Source organism: Lissotriton vulgaris, chromosome 6 (assembly GCF_964263255.1).
Source record: "Lissotriton vulgaris chromosome 6, aLisVul1.2, whole genome shotgun sequence".
Classification (NCBI taxonomy): Eukaryota; Metazoa; Chordata; class Amphibia; order Caudata; family Salamandridae; genus Lissotriton; species Lissotriton vulgaris.
In genome coordinates, this window is record NC_141694.1 from 1,325,724,412 (window position 1) to 1,325,747,392 (window position 22,981).

The 22,981-nt window shown below is 45.4% G+C and overlaps 1 protein-coding gene across 4 annotated transcripts in view; it reads left to right on the forward strand.

The window, feature by feature from the left end:
• Positions 1-22,981, forward strand: part of SASH1 (SAM and SH3 domain containing 1) — a 576,231-nt gene that overhangs the window by 526,959 nt on the left and 26,291 nt on the right. For all 4 annotated transcript variants that reach the window (XM_086927460.1, XM_086927459.1, XM_086927461.1 and 1 more), the window contains 3 exons: positions 1,649-1,799; positions 6,844-6,957; positions 10,217-11,220. In XM_086927460.1, the coding sequence (XP_086783586.1) occupies positions 1,649-1,799; positions 6,844-6,957; positions 10,217-11,220 (1,269 nt within the window). The remainder of the gene's footprint in view (positions 1-1,648; positions 1,800-6,843; positions 6,958-10,216; positions 11,221-22,981) is intronic.

Here is a 22,981-nt window from a genome sequence, read left to right on the forward strand (position 1 = left end):
GGCCGTTTTTGCAGCTATGCAAAAAACGGCCCTGTAACAAAAACGGCCCCCTGGGGTCCAAAACCGGCCCCCACCCATGCGCCCGACCGGGGGATTGCCCGGTGCCTGTAACGGCCAGTCCGGGCCTGCCTGCAGGCCAATTCCACAAGAGCCAAGACTGCGACCAATGCATTAGCTTGTGGAGTCCCTGTCCTTGACATCTGTCGGACTGCAGTGAGGGCATCACTGCGCATGTTTACTAAACATTGCTGCTTTGACAGTCATGTCCGTTGTGACCCTCCAGGACTTCTTGATCTGAATCAGTATAACATGTTGCTTAGCTTTGATAAAGCCTGATCTGGTAGAGGTTCTTCATTGCTTCAGATTCCTTACCGCCCTCCCATCCTCCTCACGTCTGGAAAGTTTTTTTGTTCCATTCTAGAAAGGTCCAAGTATGTTCTAACTGTCTCCACACTGGTCAGTCAGCCTTCAGATGTGGCTCCGTGCTTGTGGCATGGAAATGTCATGAAAAGAAACTGATGAAAGCGTGCTAAGGAGGAGCCTATATATGCACCTGCATGTCAATTTCGGGTTTGCCACGCTGCCGATCAATGCCTCCTACCGGCGTGCACAGGTACTGCTCAAGATTTTCCAGATCCAATCTGACAACAGGGGAATACCCTAAGGTAGGGATTCTGTGGCTAGATAGTTGCTGCCAGATAAGGCATTAGCGAACGTAAGTAAGTTGGTCATCAAGGCTACTTTTTTGTTTCATCGGGAAAAGGATTTTTCGGCTGAAAACTGAATTTCTGGCCCACTTAGGCTTTATTTCAGAAACACTGGACCCAAGGCATGAATACCTGTACACACTGTGCAGAACAGTTGAATTGAACTTCAGAATTCAAAGGCACAAGTAAAAACATACTCATTCATGAGTATGTGAAATAGCATTCCTGTATTCCTACTTCACGTCTTTGTGAATTGAACCCCAAACATCTTAAATGGAAATATTCAGTTAGAATGATCAGAAATAGAACAGGACTGTGTGCCCTCTTTGCAGGTTTACTTATAGAGGGTTGGACATTTTGGTAGAAATTCCCAAAGACATTTTTGAGTACATGAATTAGTTCTTCTGGAGTTCACATATTCAGAGATGCCTTTCTGTAGTGATTCCATAGACTGCAGAACATAACTTGGTCACCTATGAATTGCCTGATATGCTACACTGTAATTTGGGAAGTCATAACATAGTAGTGATCTTCTACACATCAAACCTAAAATGTCAGTCATCCGTGAACTGATGGACAATTGAACTGCGTTAAGCTCTGAGACATCTCAATATGGCATCCAAGTGATTTGAGAATACAACATGGTTTTATGCTTCTAATCAGGACCCAACTCCTCTTTATATTTTTCAGTTATTCAATTGTCTTTATTCACATTTCTTTGTTGTTACTAAACCTACTGCACAGGGAGCAATTTCTAAGAGATAGACTGAACATTTCTAGATATAGAGAAACATTGATCATCTTCAGCAAGTTTTTAGTATTCTTAATTGTTACCATTTACTTTAATTCCGGGTTAGAATTGCAGAGCCATCTTTGCAAATGTAAGGCCTACTGATGTTTTGTTTTTAATGTATCCCTCGGTTCCTCTTCTTCTCACACAGGAGCACATGCCCACCTTCCTCTTCAATGGTTATGAGGACCTCGACACCTTCAAGCTGCTGGAAGAGGAAGACCTGGATGAACTGAACATCCAGGACCCAGGGCACAGAGCAGTGCTTCTGACCGCAGTGGAGCTGTTACAGGAGTATGACAGTGAGTTTGTGGAAAAACGCACTCCAACGATATGTTGAGGGTAGATTGTACACGTCAATGCTATGATGCAAGCCGAGCCTTTTGACTTTTTGGATAATGGCATTGTACCCTTGTTTTTAAGCATGGCATGTTTCCATCAATGGAATGATCAACACTGTATTCAGTTTTACTAATTAGTATATACCCAGTAACATGTGAAAAAGTGTGGCATCTCCTGAGTTTACATTTCTTTGTATGTGGAAAAATGAAATCAATAAAGATGGTTAAAAATATAATAATCCTATGATAAAAAAGGAAAGGTGTATGCTTGAAAACAAACCCTTTTTCGGTTGTCATAGAAGGATTTGTGTGTGCCCTCTGACTGTAAAGGACTTTCAGTTAGCAAAACATTTAGTTTGAAAAGTAAAATTTCAATTTCTATCCTTGACTTTTCCCCCCACTTTACCATTAGAACTTTGCTCATTACACAGCTCTTCCTTAGGCTCTAGAGCAGGTAGAGCTGTGTATTGAGCAATGTCAAATTATAGCCAGGTAAGGCTGTACAAAAATACGTTTTAGCATCTTTTTATTACCTTTTGAACTAAATCTTTTCAAATGATATGTATGACTATAGATATTTAACCATTTTTTAATAGATATTTTTCAATAAAAAGCTGTTTTCCCAAAATGACTTCCCTAATGAACATCTATGTCCAACTGTTAAGCCTCCAGTCTAAATAAGGCGACGCAACTTCATTCTATAGCTCAGTCGCATATTTTGCAAGCCTAATGGGGAGTCTCTAGACATCATGATATACGGAGCACTAAAAAAACTTCTTTAGAAAAATGGGCCGGCCCACCAACATAGAGTAGGACTAGATGTAGTTTCCTAGGTTCCTGCTGTATCTAAACTTGATACATTAGCTTCAGTCAAATAAATTAACCAGATTCGAAGATGTTCCCACAACTGTCTATTTATCTGGATATAGAATAAAGTCTCTACAAATGTATTTGAATATCTCAACACTGAACCTCTACCAGTGGTTGCCCAACTCTCGGGGCACCGAATGACTCAAGTTACTTAATACCATCTGCCAAGCCTCTCGCACAAATGTATTTTTGGTGTAGCGGTCCCATGGAAGATAAATGGCGAGTTGGTCCATTAAAAACTGGTTAATGTTGGAGCACACCTTATGATTGTATTAAACTACGGAGCTATTGAACAGGCACATTATAGCATCAAATTAGATGAATTCTTTAAACTGTGTTTTGGGCAAGTAGATATCCTAGAGCACATTAATGTATGGCCGAGTTGCTCCAGATGTAACATAACGACAATGACAGTTAAACCAGGAGGTCTTGTTTCCTCTGCTTACTGTGCCCAGTGTACAAGTGGTGGTAGAGAGAGTAATGACTGGCATTGTCCAGACCATTCCGGCTGCTCTGATCATTCTCCAGGTGGCTTTTACTCAAGGCCCACCACCACTTGGTAATCCTTCTGTTTCTCCTTTATCTCACTCTGACTTCAGTGAGCCTTCTGGAGATGGCAATCATAGACTCAAATTAAGTCAAATTTATCAGCTTTTTTAGTATATTAATTACTCCTCAGGGAATATTTAAAAGTCCTCTTTAAAACAAGCCGTCATACTTATGATATTATTTATAAATCCAAAAACCATATGTCCACACCCAAATATTGAGAATGAAAGTAATGCTGTTAACCAATAACGGCAAAGCTTTTTACTTATCACAGAAAGTAGAAGTTGATAATCACTGACTTAAAAGAATTTTTCAACTTATATATTTTATCCCGTTTAGCAGGTGTTTTAATGCCTCCCTCAAAAACATTATTGTTCTTTAAAACATTCTATTGTTCTCGATAAATGGCTGATGTACAGCTGTCTTAAAGCTGGGCGTGAGGTAAGCAGAGGAAACAAGACCTCCTGGTTTAACTGTCATTGTCGTTATGTTACATCTGGAGCAACTCGGCCATACATTAATGTGCTCTAGGATATCTACTTGCCCAAAACACAGTTTAAAGAATTCATCTAATTTGATGCTATAATGTGCCTGTTCAATAGCTCCGTAGTTTAATACAATCATAAGGTGTGCTCCAACATTAACCAGTTTTTAATGGACCAACTCGCCATTTATCTTCCATGGGACCGCTACACCAAAAATACATTTGTGCGAGAGGCTTGGCAGATGGTATTAAGCAACTTGAGTCATTCAGTGCCCCGAGAGTTGGGCAACCACTAGTATAGGTTCAGTGTTGAGATATTCAAATACATTTGTAGAGACTTTATTCTATATCCAGACAAATAGACAGTTGTGGGAACATCTTCGAATCTGGTTAATTTATTTGACTGAAGCTAATGTATCAAGTTTAGATACAGCAGGAACCTAGGAAACTACATCTAGTCCTACTCTATGTTGGTGGGGCGGCCCATTTTTCTAAAGAAGTTTTTTTAGTGCTCCGTATATCATGATGTCTAGAGACTCCCCATTAGGCTTGCAAAATATGCGACTGAGCTATAGAATGAAGTTGCGTCGCCTTATTTAGACTGGAGGCTTAACAGTTGGACATAGATGTTCATTAAGGAAGTCATTTTGGGGAAACCGCTTTTTATTGAAAAATATCCATTAAAAAATGGTTAAATATCTATAGTCATACATATCATTTGAAAAGATTTAGTTCAAAAGGTAATAAAAAGATGCTAAAACTTCTTTTTGTGCAGCCTTACCTGGCTATAATTTGACATTGCTCATTACAAAGCTCTTCCTTAGGCTCTAGACCCAAGTTCTAATGGTAAAGTAGGGGGAAAAGTCAAGAATAGAAATTCAAATTTTACTTTTCAAACTAAATGTTTTGCTAGCTAAATAGTTCCCAAGCATATTTTTATCAAGTTGCCTAATTCCAAAACACCTTGAGCCAGAAACATGGCAATATGTGTCTGTTTTTTTACAGCGTAACCAGTAATCTTTTTTACCATTTGCCTAAAAGTAAGGACCCAGCAACTTTGATTTAATTCCCTGTTTCAGTGACATGTGTTACATAGCAAGACACTGGATACATGGTTACGGAAGCTGATTGATGTCTTAAGGGCTGAATGGTAATTCCAAATTCAGACCAAAGCCACGACGAATTAATTGCAGGTCAAAATAAGTGTGATGTGGTTGTTGTAGTTTGGCACTCAAAATTGTCTGCTTGGTGGAGAAAATCCCAGCAAATTGACGATATAATATAGGTCTCACACGAAGTATAGAAATACTGAAATCTTGTTGAATACACTGCTCACGCTGGCTGCTGACGTGCAAGTGGGGGACATTTAGTCATCTCTAAAGAATTTGCTGGCTAATGAACAATGCAGTCAGTTAATACCACACAATTAGAGGACAGCGATGTACACAGACCCTGTAAGAGCCCTTCTGACTGGTCTAAGAGCTATACCCATAGTGGCCCCTACTTTGTATGGACACTGTTCTACCATAAAGAACCACTTCATGAAAATCTATTTTTGGGACTTGTGCATGGTAGGCCAGATTCCGTGCGAGTGCCTCTGCAGCTCTTCCACACCGGACTTACGGCTCACTGGTTGTGTTACCGCCGCACAGTGCGCTGAGGCTTTGTTCAGTCATCATTCCCAGAAGTTATAGATTTTATGTTCCTGGAAGTCTTAACACTTTTTGTTTCATATAAAAAATACTTTTTTTTATTTTGTAACGATTGTGTGGCTTTATTTAGCATGTATTTTCCGGGAATAAAAGTAAACAGTACGTATTAAAATATACCGTTGCCTGAGTCAAATGGGCAATGTGAATTGTCCCGTCTGCCATTTTGCATTTTATGCCTAGTCACCCTTGCCCACCGGTAAGAAGACCGTGCCAGTTTAATGTTAACAACTGTTTCTTAACATCAGCTCTTATTATTACCTCGTTCATCTGGACTCATTATTTGATCTTAAAAGGATGAAAGTCCCAGGCGACCCTCTTAGAATTCAGCCAGTGTGACCTGCAGTTTGCTCTCATGCTCCTGCAGAGTAGGCACCTTAGATAACTGTGCTCCATCACTGGCTATAATTACTGTTCATCCACTCCTTGCCAGTCTTCTCCATACGCCCTTCCCTTCTAATCAATTCACATGGTTAGAGTTCTGCATTCCACTCTTTTCCAAGATGTACATATGCAAACTCGTTACTGCTCTCTGAAGTGGCTTAGAACTCTCCCCGGCAAAAGCAGACACTGGAGCTCATGAAAACCAAAACACACAAGTCATGAGCCACCCACAAGGTAAGAAGCTTGCATGCACTCCTGGAGCCAAAATAAACCAGAACAGCCTATCAAATGACTTCGGTAAAATAGCACTGGCCTAATAGAGACCGAAAAAGCTAGAATTCAAGATCTATGCAAAGGCTTCTAACCAAAAAAAGGCATAGTGGCTCTCTCGCTGACTGCTACAGTAATAATAACATAATATTCACAAATCGGGCAGCAGTAAAAGAGAATGTGTTCTGCAGTGCAGTATTCCAGCGCCGTGATCGTTTAGTGCGCTATACGTTTTATCTCTTTGTATTTCAGTGGTGGTGCTTTCATTGGTTCTATTTCACTCTTTTATTTGTTGAACATTTTGTTGCTGCTGGTTAAGGAGCTTTTATAAAAGAAATGCAGACACAATCTGAACTCTGCTCACATGCATGATGTGATTAAAAAGCCAGACTGTGATTCAGAAGAGAAACCTTAATGTACAACCTGTTACTCATTGGAACATTGCAGATGGTCGCTGCCTGTTTTCAGGAGTGATCAGAAACACGAAACACCCCCTTTGTTTTGCACAAATTAGAGATTTGTAAAGGTGATTTCCCCCGTTTTCTCAATTTTTATTAACGTGTTCCTAATCTCTTTACAATTTGAATGTGGTTTCATGCTACAGAAAAGATATATGCAGATGCCATTGTATTCCAGTACAATAAAGTAACATTGCTTTGTGTGTCGTTTAAAACAATGTGAATTTTTATCTGCCAAAAAATTCCTTCGATTCCTTGACTTACTTTATTTCGTCCCCCAGGTAACAGCGACCAGACAGGGTCTCAGGAGAAGCTGCTACAAGAAGGCCAGGGCTCAAGTGGACGCTCCCCGCGAGATTCAGGCTGCTATGAAAGCAGTGACAACCAAGAGAACGGTAATGGTGTGTGTGTAACCTTTCTTCGTGCCGCGCATACCTAGTTAAGTGGCAACATGCGCTGTCTACTTAATGGGAAGTTTGGTGTATTCTCTTTTGTTTCCGGGTTACCAAAACTCTGCTTCCTGTCTGCTCCCTTCTATACGTGTGGCCAGGCCACTGTCCTGTTTTGAATTTTTACAGGGCACTATTGGAATCCTGCTTTGAATTTTTAGTGTGTAAAAAGGACTTGCATCTTTCATTGGAAAGACAAGAAAAATGCATTATCTCTCTGAGTTCTTTTCATCCTCATTGTTTGCTATGCTGCCACCACTCTACAGCGGTTATCTGCCGTTGGTATGGCTTCGAAGAGCTTGCCTCTTGGTTCTGGAAATAATGAAGTTTTGTACATTAATTCTTAGAATTTTACATCGAACTACTAGATGTCAGTACATGGCAGATTATGTGAGTCTATACTAAATACCAAGCCATACATCAGTTGTTTCAGGTAGGTATACCAGAGCAATAGCATTTCGCATTGTGGCATGTTGGTTGGAACCTGAGATTTTGCCTTGTCTGTTTTCTGTATTGTCCTCTTATATTCCTTAAATCCATGAAGAGAATTAAATCAGAAATGTGTTCCATGGTCTTCTTTTGCTTTTTGTTTTCGGTAGCCATTCAAGTAACTAAATACCCAGACGTCATCAAGTAGCGCTGTGGGTGGTAGATTTCAGGCAAAGAGTCACACTTGCAAGAGCCACAGAGGGCCATGGATGTGGAGGATGGAGTAGTGTACGAGCAGGCTTGGTGTGGTCGTCGTTTTAGGTGGTCTTGAGTCTGCAAATTAGAATTAAACGTTTGTTTCTTCACCCTGTCAGTTTTAACACAGGTCTCTCTTGATGTAGCACTCACTTGGGGCCCGATTCACAGAACTAACTTACTACAAAATCCTGAACTTACTACCATTTTGGTATACACAGAAGGCACTTACTCATGTTGGTATTCACAGAATGCACTTACTCATTTTGGTATTCACAGAATGCACTTACTCATACTAACTTTATGTCCGCACTCGGGCCGGAGATTCCGGCCCGGTGGTGGAGATTCCGCCTCATCAGAGGTAGTAAACACTATACAAATGCAATTACAATATACAATACAATACTTGACATCGATAATGCTATTTCTGGTGGTCCGGTGGCTTCTCTATCTAACCAAAGATTCTTCACTGCCACCTGTTCCATGGAATGGTCTCCTCTCCATCCGCAATGGTCTGCACACTGGTTCTTCTATTTCACTGATGATCTCCGTGTCTGAGTGCACTGATAAACTTGTTAAAGAAACTGACGTCAGCGCACACAGGTTGCGCTTATATGCGGCTGCGTAGCTTCTGGAGCTGAGTGGAGTTGATGCAGCCTGGCATGGCACCACCTACAGGCACGCAAGAGCACTGCTTTTTGATTTTCTGGATCCAGTCTGGCTCCTGGTGTGGAATATGTGGTTAGAGGATCCACCAGATAAAGCATCAAGTAATTTGTTAATTTGATCCCAGGGGGTAGATGTACAAAGACCCAGAATGGTCCTCACTGTCCCTATGAATTATTCTCGGTCTATGACAAGCTGTGGCTACCCTCAACTCGTCCTGTGGCTTCCACTTTTTTATGCCGATTACACCCTGGAACTTTTCGGTTGTGTGGGTAGCAGGCCCTGTGTATGGAGCCAGAGAATTTCTGAACGTGTTTGTTCAAGGTCCAGGGTTCGCTGGTCAGCCATAGTTTCCAAAAATCGCTGATGAAACTGTGGTAATGGTGGTAGGTGACAATGTGTGCCTTTCGATGGCTGAGATTGGCTTTTGCTGCATCCCACTGAAAGTAGCGCTGAACCCCTGTTCAATGTGGATGCTGACTGGGTCCGGTTGGGAACCAAAAGTAGCTCAAGCATAGATACATGGTCAAATAAACCTGGTCGCTGCCTTCTCTCGGTTAGTCTCTTTCGATCTATTTCTTGATTCTCTCTGTCCCTCTTTCCTTCCGCTTTAATCCCCACTGTGCTTGCTACAGTAAAAACGGGGAGCTAAAGAAGGCTGTGGCTGGTGTTCAACAATCTGCCTCCAATGGCTGCACACCACTCCCCTCCCCCCCCAGGGGTTTGCTTAATAGGATAAATGACCAGTTCACCCCTGAATGCTGATTGAACGTTGGGCTGAGCTTTACCATGTCTCTTGCTGTCAATTCTTAGCTTTTACCACCCTGGTAGGATTGTGGCTCGGCTCGGGGATCCCTTTTTTTAGCAGTTAGAAATTGTGTAAAATGGGCCTATCGTGGTTGCACAAAATTTTTATTCTAATCCTCCTATATTGAGAATAGTTAATTGATTGTATCTGTCCTTAAGTCTTACTTAAAGCCCAGTATATGCGTCCGTCTTAGTTTCTAAAAGTGGCCCTACCTATCTGACTCTAGTGAAGCTTCCGAGGGACAGGGGGAAACGGACAGGAAAATGATCCTTAGCATGTTTCACTTTTGCCAACTCGTTCTGTCTCTTATTTGTGTTTTGCCTAACAGAAAACACCCTCTGGATCCACAAGTCACGTTTTCTGTTAGATAATTCCACGCTTTGCATATTTTGGAGTTGTCTCTCAAAAGCACCCATAAAGTATATAGTGCACATTGCTCTGTATAAACCATGTTTGTTAACGTGACATAAAAGGGAGTTTGATCTAAATGCTAGCAGTGAAAGGTTTTTTAAACGTAACTCTTCAGATAAACAATTGTGAGTTCTTGAAGCTCGGGATCTTCTAGGAAATTGAAATACATCATTTTTGGAATGTGCAGTCTCGGACACTCCTTAACCACATGCGCGCTAGCGGTTTTCCCGCTGTGCGCTGACTTTTGCGGAAACCCGCGTTACATGACGAGCTCAGCTCGTCATGAGCGTACGACAGGCGTAACTCATGACGAGCCGAGCTCGTCATGAGCGTAGAAGGGGTTAACTGAAAAATAGGGGTATTTGTTTCTCAACTAATTTCACTAACACAAATTGTCATAATGATGTAAAAAGTATCCCGAGCTGCTTCAATAGACGTAGCGATGGCGGCGTCTAAAATATAGAATCCATCATCATTGCTGCTAGATTTAATCAGGTTTGATAAACAGATGCACAAAGCAATGCCATGATTGTGACTAAACACATACCTTTTATTACAAGACTTATTACGCTAAGAAAATTATCAACATGAGTATAATGACATTTTATCTAATTAAAAGTTTGTTCTATCATTTAGGTAAAACTCGTAGGAACTGTGGCCTGCCTTCAAAATCGTCCACGGACCAAGACTTCAACCCAAATCAAGGAGCAAATTATCCAACTTTGCCTCTGACCAAGTCGGTAGAAACATTGCAACAAGCAGAAAAGGAAAAGAGGTTAAAAAATCACTCGGGCCCTAAGGTATTCTTCAGCCCCCTTAGTATCATGGAGTTGAAGATGAGATGCAGAAGCCTTCCGTTAGCTGCCTGTCGGAGCTGCGAGTGCCTGCCTGGCACCAAGGCTGAGGCAAAATGGCCTCGATCCTACTCCCTGGAGGACTTGCGAACAGCATCCGGTAAGGACCGGAAGGAGTTCAGCATTAAGCAGCACCATTTCCCCCAGAAGAGAACGAAAAAGGCCAGTACAATAGCTCCTCCTGGTGGCCACCTTCTAGAAAAGCATCTTGTGGAGCAACGCCTCCCTGCTGAGGTTGGTGTTAAGGACAGTTTTGTTAAAGAGTTTAATACTCAGTGCCTGACTAATTACTGTGAGTCACAGGCTCCCTCTGCAAGGACACCTATCGAAGGTCATGGAAATGACCCACAGGACTCCAGAGGTGTGGGAAAGACTGAGGACAAAATGCAGCCCAGAAATCCCTCCCAGCCCCCACCAGTCCCAGCTAAAAAGAGCAGGGAATTCCATGCAAATGGACTACATCTTCTTTCAATTCACATCCCCTCCAGCACAGAGGCGCCAGCCTTGCCCATCAAAAGAAACAGTCTGGTGAGCCCTAGAGACTGCCGCTTTGTGCCGACCTACAGCCCTTCCTCCGACCAGGAGCCCTGCATTTCCCCTAACTCGCAGCCGCCTTGGCTGTCAGACCACTCGGAGACAATCGGTGCGCCCCACCACGTGGTGAAACTTGGCCCTGTTTCTGCAAGAAAGATCTTGTGTTCAAAGGAGATGGACCAGGAAATCACCCTCGAAAGCAAATTGCAGACCGAAGGAATTGACCTCACAGAGGAGCCGTACTCAGATAAGGTATGAAATCTCCCTATCAAGACATCCCGTAAGTTGGTATATACTGTACTTTCTGTGATTTAATGTTTCTGATTTGTGCTTTCTGCAGAGCACGTGGTCACATTTCTGAGTTAAATGTATGCACTTTAGAAACTAAAGTCACATATGAGCAGGTGAACAGCTGTGCCCTGGCCAAACCCACACCTTAAAAATTGGGCCTATGTGGTTGAGATCCTCATATTTTATTTAAAATCCTTTACTACAAGAGTGAAGTTTCATATTTTATGTGAAATGCTGCCATATTGCGATTGAGATATATTTGTTATTTTTAACTTTATGACTCGATTACCTAGATTATTTGCCCAACATGCTGCAATATTACCACAGCCTCTAAGACCATGGCCAATAAAAGGAAACTAATACATTATTACTAATTTCAGAGTAAGTTAGCAAAATTACTTACTTCTGAAAAGCACATTGGAACTGGCTTTGAGCTCCATTACGTGAAAATAACTTCATGATATCATTTGTACCAAAGTGAAGCCAATATTGGAAAATATATGTGCAATATGTGTGGTCAAACAATAAACCAATAACTCAACAGTAGAAGTGAAACAAGATGTTTATGTGTGGGGGAGTCGTATTAACATTAATAATTTTCATTTACTGCTAAAGAGTTACTCTGGGTAGGAGTCAAATACATTATTTTAAGACTCATGATCAATTATTGAAGAACACCTTAGATTATGCACCACGTCATGCTATATGAGCTTTCATAGTGAGATGCCCCTTATTTAGTGTACAGAACTATGCAATTGGTACTTTATTTGAAAAGTGTAAGTTTCTAGCAGCTTTGTAAGGTTCTGCTTCGCCTGGATTGTGTATTGTACTTTAGAAGTGCCTTCTAGATTTACATGCTGGGCCCAATTCTGCGATCTTGTGGTTGGATTCCAGAAGTGTTATTGTATGAAATATTGTCAAGATATTAAAGCATTTGCCCTAGTCAATAGCAAACCACATTCTGTTAAAAAGACCCTAACAATACATTCATTGGTTTTCTTATTGCCCAGTTTTCAAACCCAAGCTGCTTTGTATTTTGTCCTTATGGACTGTGAATTAAAATCATCAATGGACAAATAGGTCTGACCCTGTTTTATTCATATTTTGTCACGTTGTCCCCTTATCCCGTTCCCCTTGAAGCAACTCTCCAAAGGCTGTTTGCAGAGAATACGCCAGGAGGTGTGTTCTTTTGTGCCAGGCCTCTGAGGAGAGTGAGAGTCCCCTATCTGAGGGATAAAAAAGAGGATGCAAGACCAAGATGCCCCAGTGAACACCCTGAAGAGTATTGGAAACACAAGAGTGACGAATTGTAGCGCCTGGGGGCTTGTACTATATATAGCTTCAGTTCTCTGTTAAGCATTTATTTATTTGTGACTACTACAGTTAGAAACAGTAAGATTTGCCAGAGCCTTAGTCGTATTCTGACGTGCTGCATTCTAGAGCCTAAGAACCTGTAAGTTGTCGAATGTATTCCCTAGGCTCCCCGCGGGGCGCAAGAGTTACTTGTAGAGAGGAGGCAGTACTTAACCCAGGGGTCTTGGCGACACTGCTGCATATGCAGTTCATTTGCGCCTGGCATGACATCCTCATGAGACAGAATAAGATGTGGTCTAGCCTGCAAACAGCAGAGTGGTTCATGCACGTGTGATTGCCGTCTATATGTCAAACCCAGCATACTCAGTTCACCCCAACAATAATAGCAGAAGGAGTGGGGAGGGACTCTGCATCTGTTAATTACTCGTCACATTGCAGCTGGGATGGGGCAGCCCAGGCCCACAGAAAGAAAGCAGGAAGCCCAGACCCCTGGAGCTAAGAGAGTAGGGGATCACCTTTGAGTTTTTGGTAGGAAGGCAGATATATATATATATATTATAAGGAGGTTGGTGCGGTTAAGGGGAGCAGAGGAGGCCTTTAATTTTGCGTCAGTGACAGTTTCCTGCTTCATTGGTTTTTCAACCACCCCCGGGGTCCGACCAAGCCAATGCAATGTATGCTGGGACTTGTAGTGATGTGGCATTGGGCGTCCTACGTGCACCAATCCGGACTTTGTGAACATTCACTTCTGGGGGGTGGAGACTACTGACACTCAGCAGGAGGGGCATACGGTATTTTAAACCCATCATTGGCCCGTTTCCTGCTTGAACCATCTGGCGCTGATGAAGGCAACATACAACGCCGAAATGCATTCGCCCTGAAGGATTGGTTTACCTGCAGATTAAAGCTGTCTCCGCTGTTTCCCCTGTGTGGCTTCTTCTTCTTGGTTCCCGAGGAGGTGGTGTGCATTCAAATAGCGCGACAGCCAGATTCGCGCATTGAGAGGCTCCCGCACTGCAAAGCTGGCCCCTGGTTACTGGCTTCTGCCCTGCAGACTTTGTCTCGGCCCAGGTTTCTGGGATGCTTGGGGCTCGCCTCCGGACTTGGACATAGTGAAATAGCAGTGTTGGGTGATTTTCACGCCACGTTGGGCGAGCTGGATTTCCGGACTTGCTCCTGCCAAATTCGCTACTACAGGATAAGGAGGTTGGTGCGGTTAAGGGGAGCAGAGGAGGCCTTTAATTTTGCGTCAGTGACAGTTTCCTGCTTCATTGGTTTTTCAACCACCCCCGGGGTCCGACCAAGCCAATGCAATGTATGCTGGGACTTGTAGTGATGTGGCATTGGGCGTCCTACGTGCACCAATCCGGACTTTGTGAACATTCACTTCTGGGGGGTGGAGACTACTGACACTCAGCAGGAGGGGCATACGGTATTTTAAACCCATCATTGGCCCGTTTCCTGCTTGAACCATCTGGCGCTGATGAAGGCAACATACAACGCCGAAATGCATTCGCCCTGAAGGATTGGTTTACCTGCAGATTAAAGCTGTCTCCGCTGTTTCCCCTGTGTGGCTTCTTCTTCTTGGTTCCCGAGGAGGTGGTGTGCATTCAAATAGCGCGACAGCCAGATTCGCGCATTGAGAGGCTCCCGCACTGCAAAGCTGGCCCCTGGTTACTGGCTTCTGCCCTGCAGACTTTGTCTCGGCCCAGGTTTCTGGGATGCTTGGGGCTCGCCTCCGGACTTGGACATAGTGAAATAGCAGTGTCGGGTGATTTTCACGCCACGTTGGGCGAGCTGGATTTCCGGACTTGCTCCTGCCAAATTCGCTACTACAGGATAAGGAGGTTTGTGCGGTTAAGGGGAGCAGAGGAGGCCTTTAATTTTGCGTCAGTGACAGTTTCCTGCTTCATTGGTTTTTCAACCACCCCCGGGGTCCGACCAAGCCAATGCAATGTATGCTGGGACTTGTAGTGATGTGGCATTGGGCGTCCTACGTGCACCAATCCGGACTTTGTGAACATTCACTTCTGGGGGGTGGAGACCACTGACACTCAGCAGGAGGGGCATACGGTATTTTAAACCCATCATTGGCCCGTTTCCTGCTTGAACCATCTGGCGCTGATGAAGGCAACATACAACGCCGAAATGCATTCGCCCTGAAGGATTGGTTTACCTGCAGATTAAAGCTGTCTCCGCTGTTTCCCCTGTGTGGCTTCTTCTTCTTGGTTCCCGAGGAGGTGGTGTGCATTCAAATAGCGCGACAGCCAGATTCGCGCATTGAGAGGCTCCCGCACTGCAAAGCTGGCCCCTGGTTACTGGCTTCTGCCCTGCAGACTTTGTCTCGGCCCAGGTTTCTGGGATGCTTGGGGCTCGCCTCCGGACTTGGACATAGTGAAATAGCAGTGTTGGGTGATTTTCACGCCACGTTGGGCGAGCTGGATTTCCGGACTTGCTCCTGCCAAATTCGCTACTACAGGATAAGGAGGTTGGTGCGGTTAAGGGGAGCAGAGGAGGCCTTTAATTTTGCGTCAGTGACAGTTTCCTGCTTCATTGGTTTTTCAACCACCCCCGGGGTCCGACCAAGCCAATGCAATGTATGCTGGGACTTGTAGTGATGTGGCATTGGGCATCCTACGTGCACCAATCCGGACTTTGTGAACATTCACTTCTGGGGGGTGGAGACTACTGACACTCAGCAGGAGGGGCATACGGTATTTTAAACCCATCATTGGCCCGTTTCCTGCTTGAACCATCTGGCGCTGATGAAGGCAACATACAACGCCGAAATGCATTCGCCCTGAAGGATTGGTTTACCTGCAGATTAAAGCTGTCTCCGCTGTTTCCCCTGTGTGGCTTCTTCTTCTTGGTTCCCGAGGAGGTGGTGTGCATTCAAATAGCGCGACAGCCAGATTCGCGCATTGAGAGGCTCCCGCACTGCAAAGCTGGCCCCTGGTTACTGGCTTCTGCCCTGCAGACTTTGTCTCGGCCCAGGTTTCTGGGATGCTTGGGGCTCGCCTCCGGACTTGGACATAGTGAAATAGCAGTGTTGGGTGATTTTCACGCCACGTTGGGCGAGCTGGATTTCCGGACTTGCTCCTGCCAAATTCGCTACTACAGGATAAGGAGGTTGGTGCGGTTAAGGGGAGCAGAGGAGGCCTTTAATTTTGCGTCAGTGACAGTTTCCTGCTTCATTGGTTTTTCAACCACCCCGGGGTCCGACCAAGCCAATGCAATGTATGCTGGGACTTGTAGTGATGTGGCATTGGGCGTCCTACGTGCACCAATCCGGACTTTGTGAACATTCACTTCTGGGGGGTGGAGACTACTGACACTCAGCAGGAGGGGCATACGGTATTTTAAACCCATCATTGGCCCGTTTCCTGCTTGAACCATCTGGCGCTGATGAAGGCAACATACAACGCCGAAATGCATTCGCCCTGAAGGATTGGTTTACCTGCAGATTAAAGCTGTCTCCGCTGTTTCCCCTGTGTGGCTTCTTCTTCTTGGTTCCCGAGGAGGTGGTGTGCATTCAAATAGCGCGACAGCCAGATTCGCGCATTGAGAGGCTCCCGCACTGCAAAGCTGGCCCCTGGTTACTGGCTTCTGCCCTGCAGACTTTGTCTCGGCCCAGGTTTCTGGGATGCTTGGGGCTCGCCTCCGGACTTGGACATAGTGAAATAGCAGTGTTGGGTGATTTTCACGCCACGTTGGGCGAGCTGGATTTCCGGACTTGCTCCTGCCAAATTCGCTACTACAGGATAAGGAGGTTGGTGCGGTTAAGGGGAGCAGAGGAGGCCTTTAATTTTGCGTCAGTGACAGTTTCCTGCTTCATTGGTTTTTCAACCACCCCCGGGGTCTGACCAAGCCAATGCAATGTATGCTGGGACTTGTAGTGATGTGGCATTGGGCGTCCTACGTGCACCAATCCGGACTTTGTGAACATTCACTTCTGGGGGGTGGAGACTACTGACACTCAGCAGGAGGGGCATACGGTATTTTAAACCCATCATTGGCCCGTTTCCTGCTTGAACCATCTGGCGCTGATGAAGGCAACATACAACGCCGAAATGCATTCGCCCTGAAGGATTGGTTTACCTGCAGATTAAAGCTGTCTCCGCTGTTTCCCCTGTGTGGCTTCTTCTTCTTGGTTCCCGAGGAGGTGGTGTGCATTCAAATAGCGCGACAGCCAGATTCGCGCATTGAGAGGCTCCCGCACTGCAAAGCTGGCCCCTGGTTACTGGCTTCTGCCCTGCAGACTTTGTCTCGGCCCAGGTTTCTGGGATGCTTGGGGCTCGCCTCCGGACTTGGACATAGTGAAATAGCAGTGTTGGGTGATTTTCACGCCACGTTGGGCGAGCTGGATTTCCGGACTTGCTCCTGCCAAATTCGCTACTACAGGATAAGGAGGTTGGTGCGGTTAAGGGGAGCAGAGGAGGCCTTTAATTTTGCGTCAGTGACAGTTTCCTGCTTCATTGGTTTTTCAACCACCCCCGGGGTCCGACCAAGCCAATGCAATGTATGCTGGGACTTGTAGTGATGTGGCATTGGGCGTCCTACGTGCACCAATCCGGACTTTGTGAACATTCACTTCTGGGGGGTGGAGACTACTGACACTCAGCAGGAGGGGCATACGGTATTTTAAACCCATCATTGGCCCGTTTCCTGCTTGAACCATCTGGCGCTGATGAAGGCAACATACAACGCCGAAATGCATTCGCCCTGAAGGATTGGTTTACCTGCAGATTAAAGCTGTCTCCGCTGTTTCCCCTGTGTGGCTTCTTCTTCTTGGTTCCCGAGGAGGTGGTGTGCATTCAAATAGCGCGACAGCCAGATTCGCGCATTGAGAGGCTCCCGCACTGCAAAGCTGGCCCCTGGTTACTGGCTTCTGCCCTGCAGACTTTGTCTCGGCCCAGGTTTCTGGGATGCTTGGGGCTCGCCTCCGGACTTGGACATAGTGAAATAGCAGTGTTGGGTGATTTTCACGCCACGTTGGGCGAGCTGGATTTCCGGACTTGCTCCTGCCAAATTCGCTACTACAGGATAAGGAGGTTGGTGCGGTTAAGGGGAGCAGAGGAGGCCTTTAATTTTGCGTCAGTGACAGTTTCCTGCTTCATTGGTTTTTCAACCACCCCCGGGGTCCGACCAAGCCAATGCAATGTATGCTGGGACTTGTAGTGATGTGGCATTGGGCGTCCTACGTGCACCAATCCGGACTTTGTGAACATTCACTTCTGGGGGGTGGAGACTACTGACACTCAGCAGGAGGGGCATACGGTATTTTAAACCCATCATTGGCCCGTTTCCTGCTTGAACCATCTGGCGCTGATGAAGGCAACATACAACGCCGAAATGCATTCGCCCTGAAGGATTGGTTTACCTGCAGATTAAAGCTGTCTCCGCTGTTTCCCCTGTGTGGCTTCTTCTTCTTGGTTCCCGAGGAGGTGTTGTGCATTCAAATAGCGCGACAGCCAGATTCGCGCATTGAGAGGCTCCCGCACTGCAAAGCTGGCCCCTGGTTACTGGCTTCTGCCCTGCAGACTTTGTCTCGGCCCAGGTTTCTGGGATGCTTGGGGCTCGCCTCCGGACTTGGACATAGTGAAATAGCAGTGTTGGGTGATTTTCACGCCACGTTGGGCGAGCTGGATTTCCGGACTTGCTCCTGCCAAATTCGCTACTACAGGATAAGGAGGTTGGTGCGGTTAAGGGGAGCAGAGGAGGCCTTTAATTTTGCGTCAGTGACAGTTTCCTGCTTCATTGGTTTTTCAACCACCCCCGGGGTCCGACCAAGCCAATGCAATGTATGCTGGGACTTGTAGTGATGTGGCATTGGGCGTCCTACGTGCACCAATCCGGACTTTGTGAACATTCACTTCTGGGGGGTGGAGACTACTGACACTCAGCAGGAGGGGCATACGGTATTTTAAACCCATCATTGGCCCGTTTCCTGCTTGAACCATCTGGCGCTGATGAAGGCAACATACAACGCCGAAATGCATTCGCCCTGAAGGATTGGTTTACCTGCAGATTAAAGCTGTCTCCGCTGTTTCCCCTGTGTGGCTTCTTCTTCTTGGTTCCCGAGGAGGTGGTGTGCATTCAAATAGCGCGACAGCCAGATTCGCGCATTGAGAGGCTCCCGCACTGCAAAGCTGGCCCCTGGTTACTGGCTTCTGCCCTGCAGACTTTGTCTCGGCCCAGGTTTCTGGGATGCTTGGGGCTCGCCTCCGGACTTGGACATAGTGAAATAGCAGTGTTGGGTGATTTTCACGCCACGTTGGGCGAGCTGGATTTCCGGACTTGCTCCCGCCAAATTCGCTACTACAGGATAAGGAGGTTGGTGCGGTTAAGGGGAGCAGAGGAGGCCTTTAATTTTGCGTCAGTGACAGTTTCCTGCTTCATTGGTTTTTCAACCACCCCCGGGGTCCGACCAAGCCAATGCAATGTATGCTGGGACTTGTAGTGATGTGGCATTGGGCGTCCTACGTGCACCAATCCGGACTTTGTGAACATTCACTTCTGGGGGGTGGAGACTACTGACACTCAGCAGGAGGGGCATACGGTATTTTAAACCCATCATTGGCCCGTTTCCTGCTTGAACCATCTGGCGCTGATGAAGGCAACATACAACGCCGAAATGCATTCGCCCTGAAGGATTGGTTTACCTGCAGATTAAAGCTGTCTCCGCTGTTTCCCCTGTGTGGCTGCTTCTTCTTGGTTCCCGAGGAGGTGGTGTGCATTCAAATAGCGCGACAGCCAGATTCGCGCATTGAGAGGCTCCCGCACTGCAAAGCTGGCCCCTGGTTACTGGCTTCTGCCCTGCAGACTTTGTCTCGGCCCAGGTTTCTGGGATGCTTGGGGCTCGCCTCCGGACTTGGACATAGTGAAATAGCAGTGTTGGGTGATTTTCACGCCACGTTGGGCGAGCTGGATTTCCGGACTTGCTCCTGCCAAATTCGCTACTACAGGATAAGGAGGTTGGTGCGGTTAAGGGGAGCAGAGGAGGCCTTTAATTTTGCGTCAGTGACAGTTTCCTGCTTCATTGGTTTTTCAACCACCCCCGGGGTCCGACCAAGCCAATGCAATGTATGCTGGGACTTGTAGTGATGTGGCATTGGGCGTCCTACGTGCACCAATCCGGACTTTGTGAACATTCACTTCTGGGGGGTGGAGACTACTGACACTCAGCAGGAGGGGCATACGGTATTTTAAACCCATCATTGGCCCGTTTCCTGCTTGAACCATCTGGCGCTGATGAAGGCAACATACAACGCCGAAATGCATTCGCCCTGAAGGATTGGTTTACCTGCAGATTAAAGCTGTCTCCGCTGTTTCCCCTGTGTGGCTTCTTCTTCTTGGTTCCCGAGGAGGTGTTGTGCATTCAAATAGCGCGACAGCCAGATTCGCGCATTGAGAGGCTCCCGCACTGCAAAGCTGGCCCCTGGTTACTGGCTTCTGCCCTGCAGACTTTGTCTCGGCCCAGGTTTCTGGGATGCTTGGGGCTCGCCTCCGGACTTGGACATAGTGAAATAGCAGTGTTGGGTGATTTTCACGCCACGTTGGGCGAGCTGGATTTCCGGACTTGCTCCTGCCAAATTCGCTACTACAGGATAAGGAGGTTGGTGCGGTTAAGGGGAGCAGAGGAGGCCTTTAATTTTGCGTCAGTGACAGTTTCCTGCTTCATTGGTTTTTCAACCACCCCCGGGGTCCGACCAAGCCAATGCAATGTATGCTGGGACTTGTAGTGATGTGGCATTGGGCGTCCTACGTGCACCAATCCGGACTTTGTGAACATTCACTTCTGGGGGGTGGAGACTACTGACACTCAGCTGGAGGGGCATACGGTATTTTAAACCCATCATTGGCCCGTTTCCTGCTTGAACCATCTGGCGCTGATGAAGGCAACATACAACGCCGAAATGCATTCGCCCTGAAGGATTGGTTTACCTGCAGATTAAAGCTGTCTCCGCTGTTTCCCCTGTGTGGCTTCTTCTTCTTGGTTCCCGAGGAGGTGGTGTGCATTCAAATAGCGCGACAGCCAGATTCGCGCATTGAGAGGCTCTCGCACTGCAAAGCTGGCCCCTGGTTACTGGCTTCTGCCCTGCAGACTTTGTCTCGGCCCAGGTTTCTGGGATGCTTGGGGCTCGCCTCCGGACTTGGACATAGTGAAATAGCAGTGTTGGGTGATTTTCACGCCACGTTGGGCGAGCTGGATTTCCGGACTTGCTCCTGCCAAATTCGCTACTACAGGATAAGGAGGTTGGTGCGGTTAAGGGGAGCAGAGGAGCCCTTTAATTTAGCGTCAGTGACAGTTTCCTGCTTCATTGGTTTTTCAACCACCCCCAGGGTCCGACCAAGCCAATGCAATGTATGCTGGGACTTGTAGTGATGTGGCATTGGGCGTCCTACGTGCACCAATCCGGACTTTGTGAACATTCACTTCTGGGGGGTGGAGACTACTGACACTCAGCAGGAGGGGCATACGGTATTTTAAACCCATCATTGGCCCGTTTCCTGCTTGAACCATCTGGCGCTGATGAAGGCAACATACAACGCCGAAATGCATTCGCCCTGAAGGATTGGTTTACCTGCAGATTAAAGCTGTCTCCGCTGTTTCCCCTGTGTGGCTTCTTCTTCTTGGTTCCCGAGGAGGTGGTGTGCATATATATATATATATATATATATATATATATATATATATATATATATATATATATATATATATATATATATATATATATATATATATATTACCTACTGGCGTCTCGCCAGTAGGTATATATATTTAGGATTTTTTCCCTATGGGATTTTTGAAAATTCTATGTCTAATGACTTTGGCGTTTGTGGACGGAATCGGCTGAAATTTTCAGGAAAATGGCACATTTTGTTTCTGAGCAGCCCCTGAAAATTTGGTGGGGTTTCGTCAAGGGGGGGCCGAGAAAAAAGGGGGGTCCCAAAACGCGTTTTTCCCATTCATTTTATATATATATATATATATATATATATATATATATATATATATATATATACGGTCTTCCCCTTAATCCCTGCTGTGTCCTTTTGGTTTCTTTACTGAAGTTACCGATTTTTGTGATATATATATATATATATATCCTTTTGCACTTTCCTTGACTGGAAACCGGGACACTCTGCGCGCCGGTGCAACAAGTCAGGGCTCAAGGTAACCCTGTCAAATCCACACCACCACGTACTTCCAAAGTACAGTCGCACTCCAACAATGATCTCCGCCACACAGGTAAGTGGTTTAGGAAGTCTTTATTCCATATTCAGCCAAACTTAGGACAAAAAACCCAACGCGTTTCGGCGACACACTCGCCTTGGTCACGGGTTAGTTGGTTTGTTTTTCAGCCGATATTTAAATAAAGAAAAAAGTGCAAAAAAGTGTCAGGAAGTGCAAACATAAACATAGGACTGCTGTATTAACACGGCAACCTCGTCGGCCATCTTAGCATGGTGAAATACAACCACATTTAGTATCATATACTGCAGGTAACTAGTACAGAAAGAAAACTGATTACACTGGCATGTTTTCATACAGAAATTTATGGATTCATATTTGATAGCATATGAAATCCAATAAGTACCACCATATTAGTCCTAAATCTGATACTATAAGCGGCATGCATGATATTTTGTTACACACTTTTATCAACCAACCAGATCCAAATTACGTAAAAACATCCCAAGTGGGTATAACGTCACCTATCAATTTGCACCAGTTGTATACGGTGTAAGTTCAGAGCAGAGTAGAAAATTCCCAAGTGGGTAAAGGAATTCTTGTCAAAATCCGCTATGCCAGCAAATAATATATACAAAGTACAAGCCCAAGTGGGTGATGGCATGTCCACATCTTTTGTATCCACAAAAATAATATATACAAAGTACATGCTCAGGTGGGTGATGGCATAGTCTAGTCAGGCTCATCATCTAATTTCTATACAACTCATGTATAGAGCAAAAAAGTGTTGATAGACACCAATAGTCTTCCAAATAACTACTCCACAGGTGACAGTTCATCCAAGTATGGTCATCCGGGCTGATGGTCATGCATTGATAAACGTTACAACATTTCTTTCATACCTGCAAAAAAATGAAATGTCTAGTGATGGCTCAATTCATAAATGTTCACATACCCAACTCAGTGAATTAAAATGTTAAAAACAATTAAGGAAGTCTCAGACGGGGAAAAGCAAAGATACTAAGTTCCAGTTAAACTCTAGATCAATAATGTGAAGCAACCTCAGCATTTGCAACATACACAGACTTTTAGTAATGAAAATTGACCAAATCATTCTCCCAGAAACCAGCTCATTTCTTCTTCGGAATTCAATCCTTCTGGGATCTTGGAATTGAGCTCTAAAATTAATCTAGATTCCATTTGTCGCAGTTT